This window comes from Syzygium oleosum, unplaced genomic scaffold, assembly GCF_021117445.2.
Source record: "Syzygium oleosum isolate NSW1041296 unplaced genomic scaffold, Sole_v2.1 Sole_v2.09, whole genome shotgun sequence".
NCBI lineage: Eukaryota > Viridiplantae > Streptophyta > Magnoliopsida > Myrtales > Myrtaceae > Syzygium > Syzygium oleosum.
The window spans coordinates 2,491,774-2,503,943 of NW_026607493.1; the positions used below are offsets into that span (position 1 = coordinate 2,491,774).

The following is a 12,170-nucleotide window of genomic DNA, read 5'->3' on the forward strand; positions in this document are numbered from 1 at the left end:
CCTCTCATTGTCATATCTTTTGGACATTTCACCACATAAACATATGAGTCATCATTCACTCAATTGACTTGAATTTTGCACGCTTTGTTTAGTGGTTGCTCTCAGAGTCCTGTCACTTGAATGAACTGTTAAGTCCGCGTAATCTGGTGTACTTGATTCTTACTCATGTTGTAACCAGCTGTATGTGTCGGGCTTCTACCTTTTTCTTCTGATAAAGTCACATTTAAATGATTAAGACATGAGTTATTTTCTTCTGGGGTCAACCAGATTTTTTTTTCTTTTTTTTTTTCCCATTTTTCTGCTTATTCTGAGAGCTCCTGTAATTTCCACAGATTAACCAAGCAGAGAAGCTTCCGTTCCCTTTTTACTGCAGAGAGAATTCAATCATTCAATCAAGCAAAGATAGATGCCAAATGCCCTTTCTTTAAAATAATTAACAAACTACTCCTTAATTTTATAAGTTAGCATCAAAAGAATCCCAGGTTGGCAGTGGTGAGATTCTGACTAGACCCAATGAATCACTCATGGAGCTTTTATTTATTTATTTATCATAATCACATCAACTTTTTATATAATATAGAGAGTAGAAAAGGAAGAATGAAGAGGGGCTCCGGCATGGAAGATGCTCTTTGAGATAAAGGTTAATAATTTGTTTATTTATTTTTCCCATCTCAGTGATGATGTTGGTTAAAATCCATTTCATTGGGTTCACCAAAAAGATTTCTGCTGCAGCCTTAACCGAATTCTTTTTTTTATATAAATGAGATGGTACTAATTATTTTCTGCACATCACTGTTTATTTATATAGCCAAAAAAGATGCTTTGAATGGGGCTGGTGTGTGCAGAACATTTACTATATGCAAATATTCACAATATAATAACTGGAGGAAGATGTTAGGTGACAGTCTTGTCCCCACAAGAGTTTCAAAGAGTCTTAATCATACGGCTACGGGAATGAATTTACGCTTTTTTTTTATTTGGGGGTTTTCTTGTTCATCATCTTTGGCTGTTGTGTGCAGACTACAGGCCAAGGGAGAGGACCCTCCAGACATTGTTTCCTTAAAATTTAGCTGATGAGACTTGGAGCCGATCCACAAAGACAAACTTGACAATTGACAGGAAAATGGACAGGAGTGGGGTTTTGCTGGTACTATATCAACATTAAAGAAAGCAGATAATGAAAAAGTACCTTGAGGTCTCTTTTTTGTTTCGAATATACACACACATACACAATGTTTAGGTCATTGGGCATGTGTGGCTGGAACATAGTTTTAAAAGGTGCTACAATTAACTTCAGTTCGAATTTAGATGTATCAATAAGATAAGATTACGTTGCGAATATTGAAAGTTTCATTATGCGGGTACAAAATAGAAACCCCTTTTGTGTTAGGCCTTAACTTTGCCTTGAGAAAGAGACTGCTCTTCTTTATTGAACCTTTGTCCTGATGTTAAGAACAAGCAAGGTGATGACTTGTTGAGCAACCTCTTTGTTAGATCCTTCCTTGCTTCTAACTATAAGTAGCTAATACATGGTTCTTGCTTCTTCAATACTCATGGGCCAAGCTTCTTGGTATTTGCATTTGCCAGTTGCATTTCTAGGTTTATAGATTTATGAATGTGGGACTCCATCTTAACGTGGTAATAAGGTAGATGATAAAACTTGGCCTCAGATAATTGGAAGAACTGTTCCAATGGAAAGACTCAATTAGTTCTGCAATTTGACTTTCAATGAAGAACATTATGCTCAATGAAGATCATAATGATCTCCAAACAGTAGGATGCACATCCATCAAATCAGTTAGGAAGATTTACTTGGGACCCTCCTCACGTTTACTCGAGTCTATTTACATAAGTAAATGATGTAAATCGCACAGCGGGCAAAACCCAATTGACAGATTCGCATCATGGCTATCTCCTGATGCCCAATAATGGATGACGTTTGTTTAAATGGTCACTCATATTCGCGTAAACCAGTCTCCATGATCTAGGATTAGTTTGAGATTTGGAAGCATCTCTGTTACTCACTGATTATCCGCAGGTCTTATCATTATTTGCCCAACCTTTTCCTCAGCTAATAATGCTTCTGCGCATATTCTTAAATAAAGCCATCTTTTAGTTGCAGCAGAGTATCTGTTGGTGAGCGTTGAACTGGAACTTTATTAACTATACATTATTGCACTTCTCTGCATATATCATAGGCTTAGTTTCGAATTTTTAAAAATTTAATGTACCGAATAATGTGCTCTCTGCCAGGCCACTTGTATATTCTTGAGATATGTCATTTTTTCAATTGTTAATAGGTCTTCAAAAGCGTTTTCTTTTGGCTAATTTTAATTAACATAATTAGCATCCTAAAACGAGCTTATTAATGAAACCCTTAAATTTTTTTCGCAGTATCCTCTTGAAAATGTTAAGATGCTGGGATTGGGGCACAGTGAACTCTTGGTCAAGCTTCAAATGGCATCAGCAGAGGAGCAATTTTGGAGAAATGACAGCTAATACGTAGTATTAATGCTAATGGCCAGACTAAATTCCACCTTCGTCAGAGGTAGGAGAGGCTTCATAATGCCAATTATGTATGCAGCCTTACTATTTGGCTTGAAAACTAGAGAGAGATCTCTAATTTTGACCATTGTGACTGCAACATCATTATTTTCAGATATTTATATAGTCCATCAAATTTCGTTTCCTTCTTATCTTTTCAAGAATTAAGAAAAATGGCCTGCAAGACCGGTCCACCAGAGTCATATAGTATTTCAGTCCACTGCAGCAATTTTCCTTTCCATCAATAATAGCAACCTAACCCACATTTTCCGTTTCGTAAGTGGAAGAAAAGCATCGAGACTCCACAAATCATCTGGGTGGGTTTTTTCCACGAAAAGAAACCAAAAGATGAGACCCTACAAACGATTAGACCGCTCGATATATGTTGGTGATTCACTCGATATCACGTTACATCACTCATAGTCATAGTATATGATGCAACAGACATGACTCGGTATTAAATGTGGCCCATTTTTTCAAAAGCTACCTCACAATCCATCTTGTCGTTTGGTGTATTAATTGTGGAAAATCGGTATTAGCGCATCTAACATTCCTACTCTTCATCGAATTTTCCACATCGTTTGTGCAGAATTGCATATCTATATTTCATGGCGGTATAGGTATCGATCAATTTGAAAACTTTTTTAAGCGCAAATTGAGTCAAACCTAGGGGAGAAGATATTGAATCTTAGAAGAGCAAGAAAAGAGACAGCTGAGAGAGAGTCACATGATAACTTGCGGTTGGTGTTGTAGGGTAACTGGGGAGTTTATCATTAGGGTAGGTGTCCTTCCAATCAAGAATTTGTCACTGTTCTTTCACTCCTTTCAATAAGGGCACCTCCACTTTTTTCGCCCTTTCACCTTATTTGAAGGCTCCTCTTTGCTTCTTCTTCTTTCATAATTGATTTTCTTTTGAGGGGAATGGGTAGGGGTCAATTGGCATTTGCCTTTGGGAGGGAGGAAGAACAGGCTGGTGAAGATTGAAGGGATCATCATTTGTTTCACCAACCATTGCATTATAACATTCGGGGTCTATCCCACTTTTTAAGAGTCCCCCTGTTTCGTTGTGTTCCTGCATCGCCAATTTCGACACTTCATCGGATGCTGTGCTACTTTCACTCTTTAAACTTGAAGTCAAAAGCATTATTATATATGCACGAGATGTTAGAGGTCAAGGTTCAAATCTCACATTCCTTCTTAGTGCGTTTATGCATTGTACGTGCGTGATGCTCGTCACTTGAATAGGGTACATCAGTGTTCTGCTTCACATGTATGATTGGATTTTTGCATGAGAATGGTTCAGACTTTTTCTGGGATCGGAGAATGTTGGTCGGGATGTTTGATGAACCGTTTGGGCTCTTTCGGTATCCATTGAGAGTTTTTGAGAAGATCGATATCGTGTAACAATAGTCAAGCCTCGAGCCTAGTTAGGGGGGAGTAAAGAGAGCCTAGGGGGATCGTATTCCGCATGTCATAGGCCTGTTTAGTGAGTACATTTCTCAAGCCTAATTATGAAAAGATTCATTTGAACGGAAAAAAAGAGGAAAAGAGGGATATCATGCTCTTCATTCGTTTCTTATTACTTTCGTTTGATTGAAGGAAAACAAATCAAGTAATGAATCCTCTTTTAATAGGGGTGAGCATAGTTCCAAAATAAAATCTGGAACCTAAGAATTGGACCGGTGGGAAACTGTCCGGTTTCAAGTTCCAAGATATTCAGGGTAGGTTCTAGATTCAAAAAATTGGGAAACCTGTATCGACGAGTAGCTTCCAGGTTCTAGCCATCTAGAACCTGGAATAAATTTTTGTATTTTTCTTGATCTATATTTCGCGTGATCTCACGGTATTGTATGTTGTCCGATGATGAGTATATAATCTGGAACCACTAGTTTGAATTTTCATTTTTTGACCGAGATTTTTATTTTATTAATGTTTCATATTTTTCATGTGTTTAAATATAATTTGTGATCAGTGGATTGTAACAGCAAGTAGTAGTCATTAAAAGTGATGATTCACTGCAATAGTTCAATTAATAATATAGGTGGAACCTGATAAACCTTGGAACCATTGACAGAGTAGATTCCAAATTCTAAGATATACATGGTAGGTTTCAGGTTCTAAAAAATGAAGAACCTGTACCGATGGGTAGGTTTCAGGTTCCAAATGGAACCTGTACGGAACCTGCAACCGCTCACTTTTATCTTTTAAGGTTCCGTTTATTTCATGGAAAATATTTTTCGGCATTTAGTTCGCTTAAGAAAATGAGTCAACGGAAAACTTATGATTAAGTTTAGGAAAATGATTCGTTTAAAAAAAATCGAAATTTATTACTTTTTCATTAACTAAATACCGAAAAGTCGGAAAATAAATTTTCGAAAATAATTTTCCTTTGAATCTTAGAATGATCGGAGATGTCAAGGTTCATCATACAGCCAGTTGTTTTCTAGCCTCGAAGTCGATCAATTTCGCAGCAAGTACTAGCGAACGGACAACGGATGCTTGAAACATTCAGGAAGAGGGAGATAGGCGGATCCATCGAAAATTGAACCGCAGGCACTATGATCACAGTGCTTTCATTGTCATTGTCATTTGTCAGTTGTAGTCCGTGAGATTTGTGAGCCTTAATTTAGGCTTGGGCTCGAGCTCCACACAACCAAGCAACCTTTCTTCTGTGTAATTAACCTTAATTTACGGTTCCACTGCCCACAGAAACCGAGCAGAAAGCACCTCTCCGACGAGAATTTCTCACATTCATTGGTTGAGCACATCACTATACGGCCCATTAGATTAATAACCGTACCTCGTCTCCCACATGCACCTGTATCTGTTGGTGATGACGGTAATACAAAGTCCATCGTCATCCGAGTTAACGACAATCATATCGCTGGACATGAAGTAAATAGACAGATCGATCGAGGCCAGAGAATCAGCTCTCAAAACCGCGCAAGACAATTTTCAAAGCGACAGGAACTTTTTAAAACTACAACCGCAACACGACTGATCTAAAACATGGGACAGACACCGTATCAACATTTTATGTTTTCCAATTCCAATTACGTAATCCCAGTTACATTGCCACGGAATAGAGAATTCCGTGCATGTAGAGGACACAAATGGACCGAAAGAAAAGAAAAGGAATAGGTGCGCGCTTCTCTCATGCCTTGCTGTCTATGCTCATCGCTTCAGTCTCCTCAGCTGCAGTCTTCTGCACGTCCACAAAGTTTGAAAAGGCTTAGCAATGCCGAGTAATGACAGATAATGATGTCTATGGTCTTATCGATACAAGGATTTCCCGATTGGGAAGTTCTTTTTGAGTCTTACCTCGACAGGCTCTAGTTTACTCATTTTGGCAAACATATTGCCATAGAACTTGGCATCCTTTTTGTTGTACTCCTTGACCTTCTCCTTCAATACTTTATACTCCAGTTTCACATCCCTGTTTTCAACGAGGCAAATTGAATGTGTAAGCACCATATTTCCACACACGAGTGATCACGATATCCCAAACCACGAAAGAAGCATCTCAGAAAACGAAAAGGAGTAAAAAGAAGTACCTATTGTCAGGATCAATCTCTAGCGCCTTCTTAATATCAAATTCAGCCAAATCAAGATCAGCCAGCTGGATGTAAGCCTGTGCTCTCCGATAAAGAGCCTTCACATTACTGCTATCCAGCTCCAAAACCTGAAACACAGAATCAAACATGAGAAACCATTCATGCATCACACCCAGAGATTTTGTAGTGGCAAAGACAAGGAAATCTTCCAAACCTTGGTGCACAGTTTCTCAGCCTGCTTGTAATCTTTGAGTTTTAGCTTGCATGCTGCATCATTCAGATTGCACGCAACTTTCAGTGCCTTCGCTTGCTTCTTCTCCTCTTCGCTAAAGGATGTATCGTACTCTATGAACTTCACAGCCTACAAAATAAAGGAACAAAATGCTTAGCTACAAACAAGATCAATATCCGCCAGAATAGGAGAAATTGCCAGGTAGAGCTTATCCAGGTAAATCGCCCTGTTCAAGATTCTAGCTTTTCCGACAAACTCTACTTTGACCAGCAAGCAGTTTGTCATTTCATCAAATACCAAATTTATTACTAAAAACTAGAAAAAGAATCTTCACAATGGGCTGGAGAAACTAAGAAACTGAGACCTTCCACTACAAGGAAAACCTCAATTTAAACCCGTGATTGAGATTCTGATTTCCTATTATACCATACTTTTACATATAATACATAACGGCGTCAAATGAAAAAAAGCAACCATCCTCAAGGCTAAATCACACACAACCAGCCACACAACAGAGGATTTAAGTAAAAACTAAACAGTGCTTAAATTGATCCAAACAAATGGCAGCAACACAGGAAACAGGAGACAATCATGTCAACTTCCAACAGAAAAAAAAAATTGAGCAAACTTCCTCATGGCATGTTACTAGGCCTGTGCTCCATCAGGACTCAAAAGTCAGATATGAGAATCATTAGCCCTGCCACTTAGCATGAAACAAAACAATACCCCGTTGCAAGTGCTTTAAATAACGGGACACATAGGGCCTGTTTCGTAACATTTTCGTTCCTTTGTTTTTCTGTTCTTTTGTTCCCCGAAACAGAAAAAAAATAGAAATATGTTCGTGTACATTGATTAATTTTTCTATTCCCAGTAATAGATCAGTGGCCAGGGAATATATTTGGAATAGAATAGTAAGGTCATTTTAGAGGAACAAGCTTAGCGTAACCTACACCACACACCCTACACCCTAAAGCTCAAAAGGTCCATACACGTTTATTTTAATGCCCAAAAATTTATTGTCAACCTCCTCATATTGTGAGTTATAAACTAGTGGAACCCTCTGATGCCATTTACAGCCATCCATCTTTGACTAACTATTACGTTGGATTTTCTGAAGCCATCTTAGAATATATTGATCAGTTATGTCTTTACAAAAGTCCAATTTTATCCAAACATGAATTGTTAAGTCTTCACTGACATTTTTATAATTAAATAAAAAAATTGGGAATAGAAATTTTTAGGGTCATACCCAACGCATTATTGTTTTTTTTTCTATTCTAGGAATAGAAATTTCGTGTAGTTACCAAAGGCGTTCTTCTGCTCAGAAACTCGTCCAGGGTATAGAAATAGAAAAAACTATTTCTAAACAGAAATTATTCCCGGGAACAAAAATGTTACCATTAGCACCCATAATAACTAGCTAACCATGTAAATAGACGAGATGTACCTTTTCATATCTCTTGGAAGCCCTTGCATACTTCCCCGCCTTAAATAGAACATTTCCTTCTTCTTTCTTCTTGCCTGCAGCCTCGATCTTCTCTTCAGTATTCATGTCCCACGACTCCTTGTCCTAAACATTGAATGTTTATATACATTAGTGCCCTGAAGGTTACAATGAGGATTGTGCAATAACAGCACATGAACAAGACCTGCTAACATACCTTGACAAAAGAGACCAACTCCACCTCGTAATACACAGTTGAATTAGGAGGTACCACAGCCAGATCCTGCTTAGACTCAGAAGATCCGAAAGCATACTCAGGTGCAACTGTCAGCAAAGCAACCTCTCCCTTTTTCATGTTCATCACAGCTCTGTCAAGCCCGTCGATTACTTGTTCTGTCCAGAGAATAACCTTCAGCTAACCAATAGACTAAAGTAAAGCAGACAAGTAACACATCCAACAAGTTCAATTACCTTCGTCGGTCTTGAACTCAAATAACTCCTCACTATCATCGTGGCCCTTCTTCACAAATACTGTACCATCTTGCAACTTCCCAATCAATTTCACTGCAAACTCAGAATTACACAAATCAGCAACCACATAGGCCATTGTGCAAATCATACCTAAGTCACTTTCATTTTACACTACAATTCTTAAGTTACTCAAATAACAAAGTGCATCATCTTACCCATAGGATGTAAGAAAAGTTTGGGCACAAAAAGAAATACCTTTAACTACAGTTCCTTCAGAAGGCCTCTCATACCCTTCCCCTTCCTTGAGGATCTTTTTTATTACTTTCTTGTCATCAGTCACTTCAGACACAGTCTTCCACGATACCAACTCTAACATTATTTGAAGAGTGGCATTAGGTGGAACGGCACCCTCATTACCAGAAGCCGGCTTACCTTTCTCACCAAATCCATCTACAAACAAGATCTAAAATTAACAAAATGCACCCCAGCAGAATGCACCACGAGAAAAAAGAGATGGAGGAAAGAAGTTCAGCTTACATTGTGGCTTGACTGTCAAAAGAACTTTCTCCCCCTTTTTCATTGTCTTCACAGCTTTAGCAACTGCTGGGCAAAAATGTCCTACAGGAAAGATACGAGGGTTAACACTATACAAATGCGCAGGACAGCAAAAAGAGTACACTCTTTGCCAAAAATTATTCACCTTCTTTAACAGTGAATTCCACTCCATCAGACTTTGCAACTGTGGTACCATCTTCCAGCTGAACCTCATACTTGACTGCATAAAAACAAGAAGTCAATCCCATCAGTATCTTTTCGATTAATAAATTCCCCATAAAAAAATATCAACGAGAAGGAATTAAATAAACACCTAATACTTCATCAAGATCTTTAGGATTTTCCCATTTGTCGCCTTCCACCAGAATTTTCTTGAATATGCCACCGTCCTTGCAAATATCCTTGACACTTGTCCAAGAAAGCAGTTCAACATCAAATTGCAGAGTTGCATTAGGAGGTATGGTGGAAGATGAGCCAGACTCGCCATAAGCTAGCTCTGGAGGTATGGTAAAAATAGCATTTTCCCCCTTCTTCATTGTCTTGATACCTTGATCCCATCCCTTTATCACTTGCCCTGCAAGCACAACAAATTCATTCCAAAATCAACACCCTCCTTGGCCAACTCCCTTGTCCAAAATAAAATAAACGATACTCCATAAGATAAGAAGCGCAAGATGATCAAAAATTGAATAATACAGTCGAGAGAATTCTCTAAGTCCACAGACATCATACTATTGATAGACATATTGTCCAAGAGTATCACTTTTGATGACTCAGCTTTGTTGCGTGATTCATCAGACAGGGTCAGTTTAGGTTTAACAGAAGTAGTAATATCTTTGGTGTAAAAGCCTCTTGGAAACACAGTCTACTAAAAAATAACAGAGAACCATGCCAATGATGACCAGTCAATTACACAGGATTTATTTATGTCTGTCCATATCTCTCATTATTTTTCCATTTATTCATCATCACATTTCTTCTCAATCCTTTCACCAATTTCAGATCTTGCTAGTGGATGAGCTAAACCTGTTCATTCAGTCATTCATGCTATTTCTGCATCACCCAATGCTACATCTGTCAACTAGCAGTAGACCGGTAGCATAATCCATCATTTGGGATTATATAGAAAGAATGAAGGCTGAGGACCTATGGAAAAGGACGTTAAATTGTTTGACATATTCCCAATCAACTTCAAAAGATTTAAGTATATAAAATTGTCTTTCTCAAACAATGTGAAAACAATATGTACTACTAACACCATCATCTAACCAGCTTACCATTATATGACCAGAAAAAGACCACAGATATCAAAGAAAGCTGGAGCATGACAAAGACCAGTATTCAAAATGATAGAACGAGATAAGAGTGAACCAATGAACAGCAGAACATCCATACAAGATTTTCACCATCTCCAGACACACTCAAGAACAGGGAGGCGGAGGAGAACTTTAGTCCGCAAGTCATATTTCCTCGCTAGATTAACCTCCCAGGCTAGGAAACTTTAGAATCTTAGTCAGGCATCTAATTTCAACAAAAACTAGAACTAATATGATACTCCATGTCCTGTAAGAAAAACTAATGATATGCATTTGTCAGCAGTTACAGACCAACATTCGTGATATTTCAGCATCACGTCAAACTGATATTCACTATGGACCGTAAAGATAAATCTTGTGACCACCATAATTAGGAAGGCACTTCCAATACAGGGAGACGCTCCAATACATGCTAAGCAAAGAGTCACATCCAGGCTAATGGGATCTCAGCATATACAAAGTTATCTCCACTTCTTCTTTAGAAGCTTGCAGATAGAAAACGCAGTAATTAATAACATCATCGATCCAGCCACAATAGTAGAGAAGGAAAATTTGCATCTGCATGGACTAGAGACAGTAGATAAAACACACATTGAGTAGTGGGTATACACGACATATCCCCGCGTCAGCTAATAAAGAACTTCTCAGAGTTAAACCTTTCCCTTCCAATTTCCTCGCATAATCACAACACCATTGCCTAGCCAAATATTGTAAAATCTCGGTCTTTGTGGCGAAACCAAGAAGCAAATGGTCAGAGGAGAGTCTAAGACCTCCAGAGAGTTACACGTGTAGGATCCATAGAGAGGATGAAATATACTCAAATACAGGACGTGCCACACGCACAAACCCGTTCAACTAGGACCTTCCACTCGGACACTACTACTCAGTATCAGCAAAATATCATCCCATCAAGAAAACCAATTCCTACCTACTAAGGCGTTATCTTGCCTACCCGTCCGTAGCGTATAACCCATTTTTCAATGCAACTCATTCGCATTCCCAAGAACCAATGAACAGAAAATACGAACTCCACCTTAACAGCCCAATTAGATTCAAGATTAAGCAACTGAAGAACTTCCAAAATCACAGCAGAGCATACTGAGGACGACTTTAATTCACCGAGCGAACAATCACGATTAATGCACAAAACTTGGGAGCATCACCTTGGCCGAGAGTGAACTTGAAAGGAGTCCCGCCGTCCCGACTAGAATCGAATTGAGTACCATCAAGGAGCGTCCCGGTGTAATGCACTGAAAACAAGACAAACCCCCACAAGGAAAAACCATTCAGCTCAACCACCTCCAGAAACGAAAACGACGAAAGCTAACACGCGACGCGGAGAAAGGAGGGACGCCTACCTTCGACTTCGTCGCCATTATCAGGAGTGTCCCAGCCCTCGCCTTCCTTGACGAGCTTCTTCCTGAGGCCCTGCTTGCCGATCTCCTTCTCCTCGCCGGGCTTCATGACGGGGGCGTCGTCGTCGTCGTCGGGGAGGTCGAAGTCCTCGTTCATCTCGTCGGCGGGCGGGATGTCGAAGTCATCGGCCATGTTCGCCGGAGAGAGAGGGGAGGGTGGGGCGCGGCGGGACCCGCGAGCCTGCAACGAATCGCGAAGCGGCCGGAATCTCGGCGGCGTCGAGAAGCGAGCGAAGCACCGGGAAGGTAGCGAGAGAGAGAGAGCGAGGGAGGGGTAAGAGATTTGTACGGCGAAGAGAGGGCGGCGACGGAGAGGGGGTAGAGGTTCTAGAGAGTTCGAAGCGAGGGTTTTGGGCGTGTGAGTGAAGAATACTGAAGAGGAGGAGAAGGAGTCAGGATGGTTCCGGAGAGCTTTTTCCTCCTTTTCTTTTTCCCTTTTTTTTTTTAAAAAAATTCTCTTGTGACTTTTTGTTTTGGGGTTGCAGAAAGATGAAAAAGAAGACTCAGTCAGATAGAGAGAGAGAGAGAGAGACAGAGACAGAGAGTTGCTGGTGCACTTTTATTAAAACGAAAATGTGGCAAAGAGTTCTTAAATTTTAATTTAATATGTAACGTGATCTATGAACTTTTAACATAACG

General features: G+C 39.5%; 1 protein-coding gene and 1 non-coding gene across 2 annotated transcripts; both read right to left on the reverse strand.

Annotated features, from left to right (window-relative positions):
• Positions 1 to 5,567: 5,567 nt before the first annotated feature.
• On the reverse strand, positions 5,568 to 11,858 carry LOC115690556 (peptidyl-prolyl cis-trans isomerase FKBP62-like). Its single transcript, XM_030616945.2, has 13 exons — positions 11,475 to 11,858; positions 11,280 to 11,366; positions 9,114 to 9,374; positions 8,946 to 9,020; positions 8,783 to 8,863; positions 8,501 to 8,695; positions 8,246 to 8,338; positions 7,992 to 8,167; positions 7,778 to 7,900; positions 6,313 to 6,459; positions 6,099 to 6,226; positions 5,866 to 5,980; positions 5,568 to 5,749 (listed from the first exon to the last, which is right to left on the reverse strand). The coding sequence occupies exons 1-13, from the start codon at positions 11,662 to 11,664 to the stop codon at positions 5,699 to 5,701; spliced, it is 1,722 nt and encodes a 573-aa protein (XP_030472805.2). The 5' UTR covers positions 11,665 to 11,858; the 3' UTR covers positions 5,568 to 5,698.
• On the reverse strand, positions 10,555 to 10,646 carry LOC115690575 (small nucleolar RNA snoR27). The gene has a single exon (XR_004006857.2). It is a non-coding gene; the product is annotated as a small nucleolar RNA snoR27 (small nucleolar RNA).
• Positions 11,859 to 12,170: the final 312 nt, after the last annotated feature.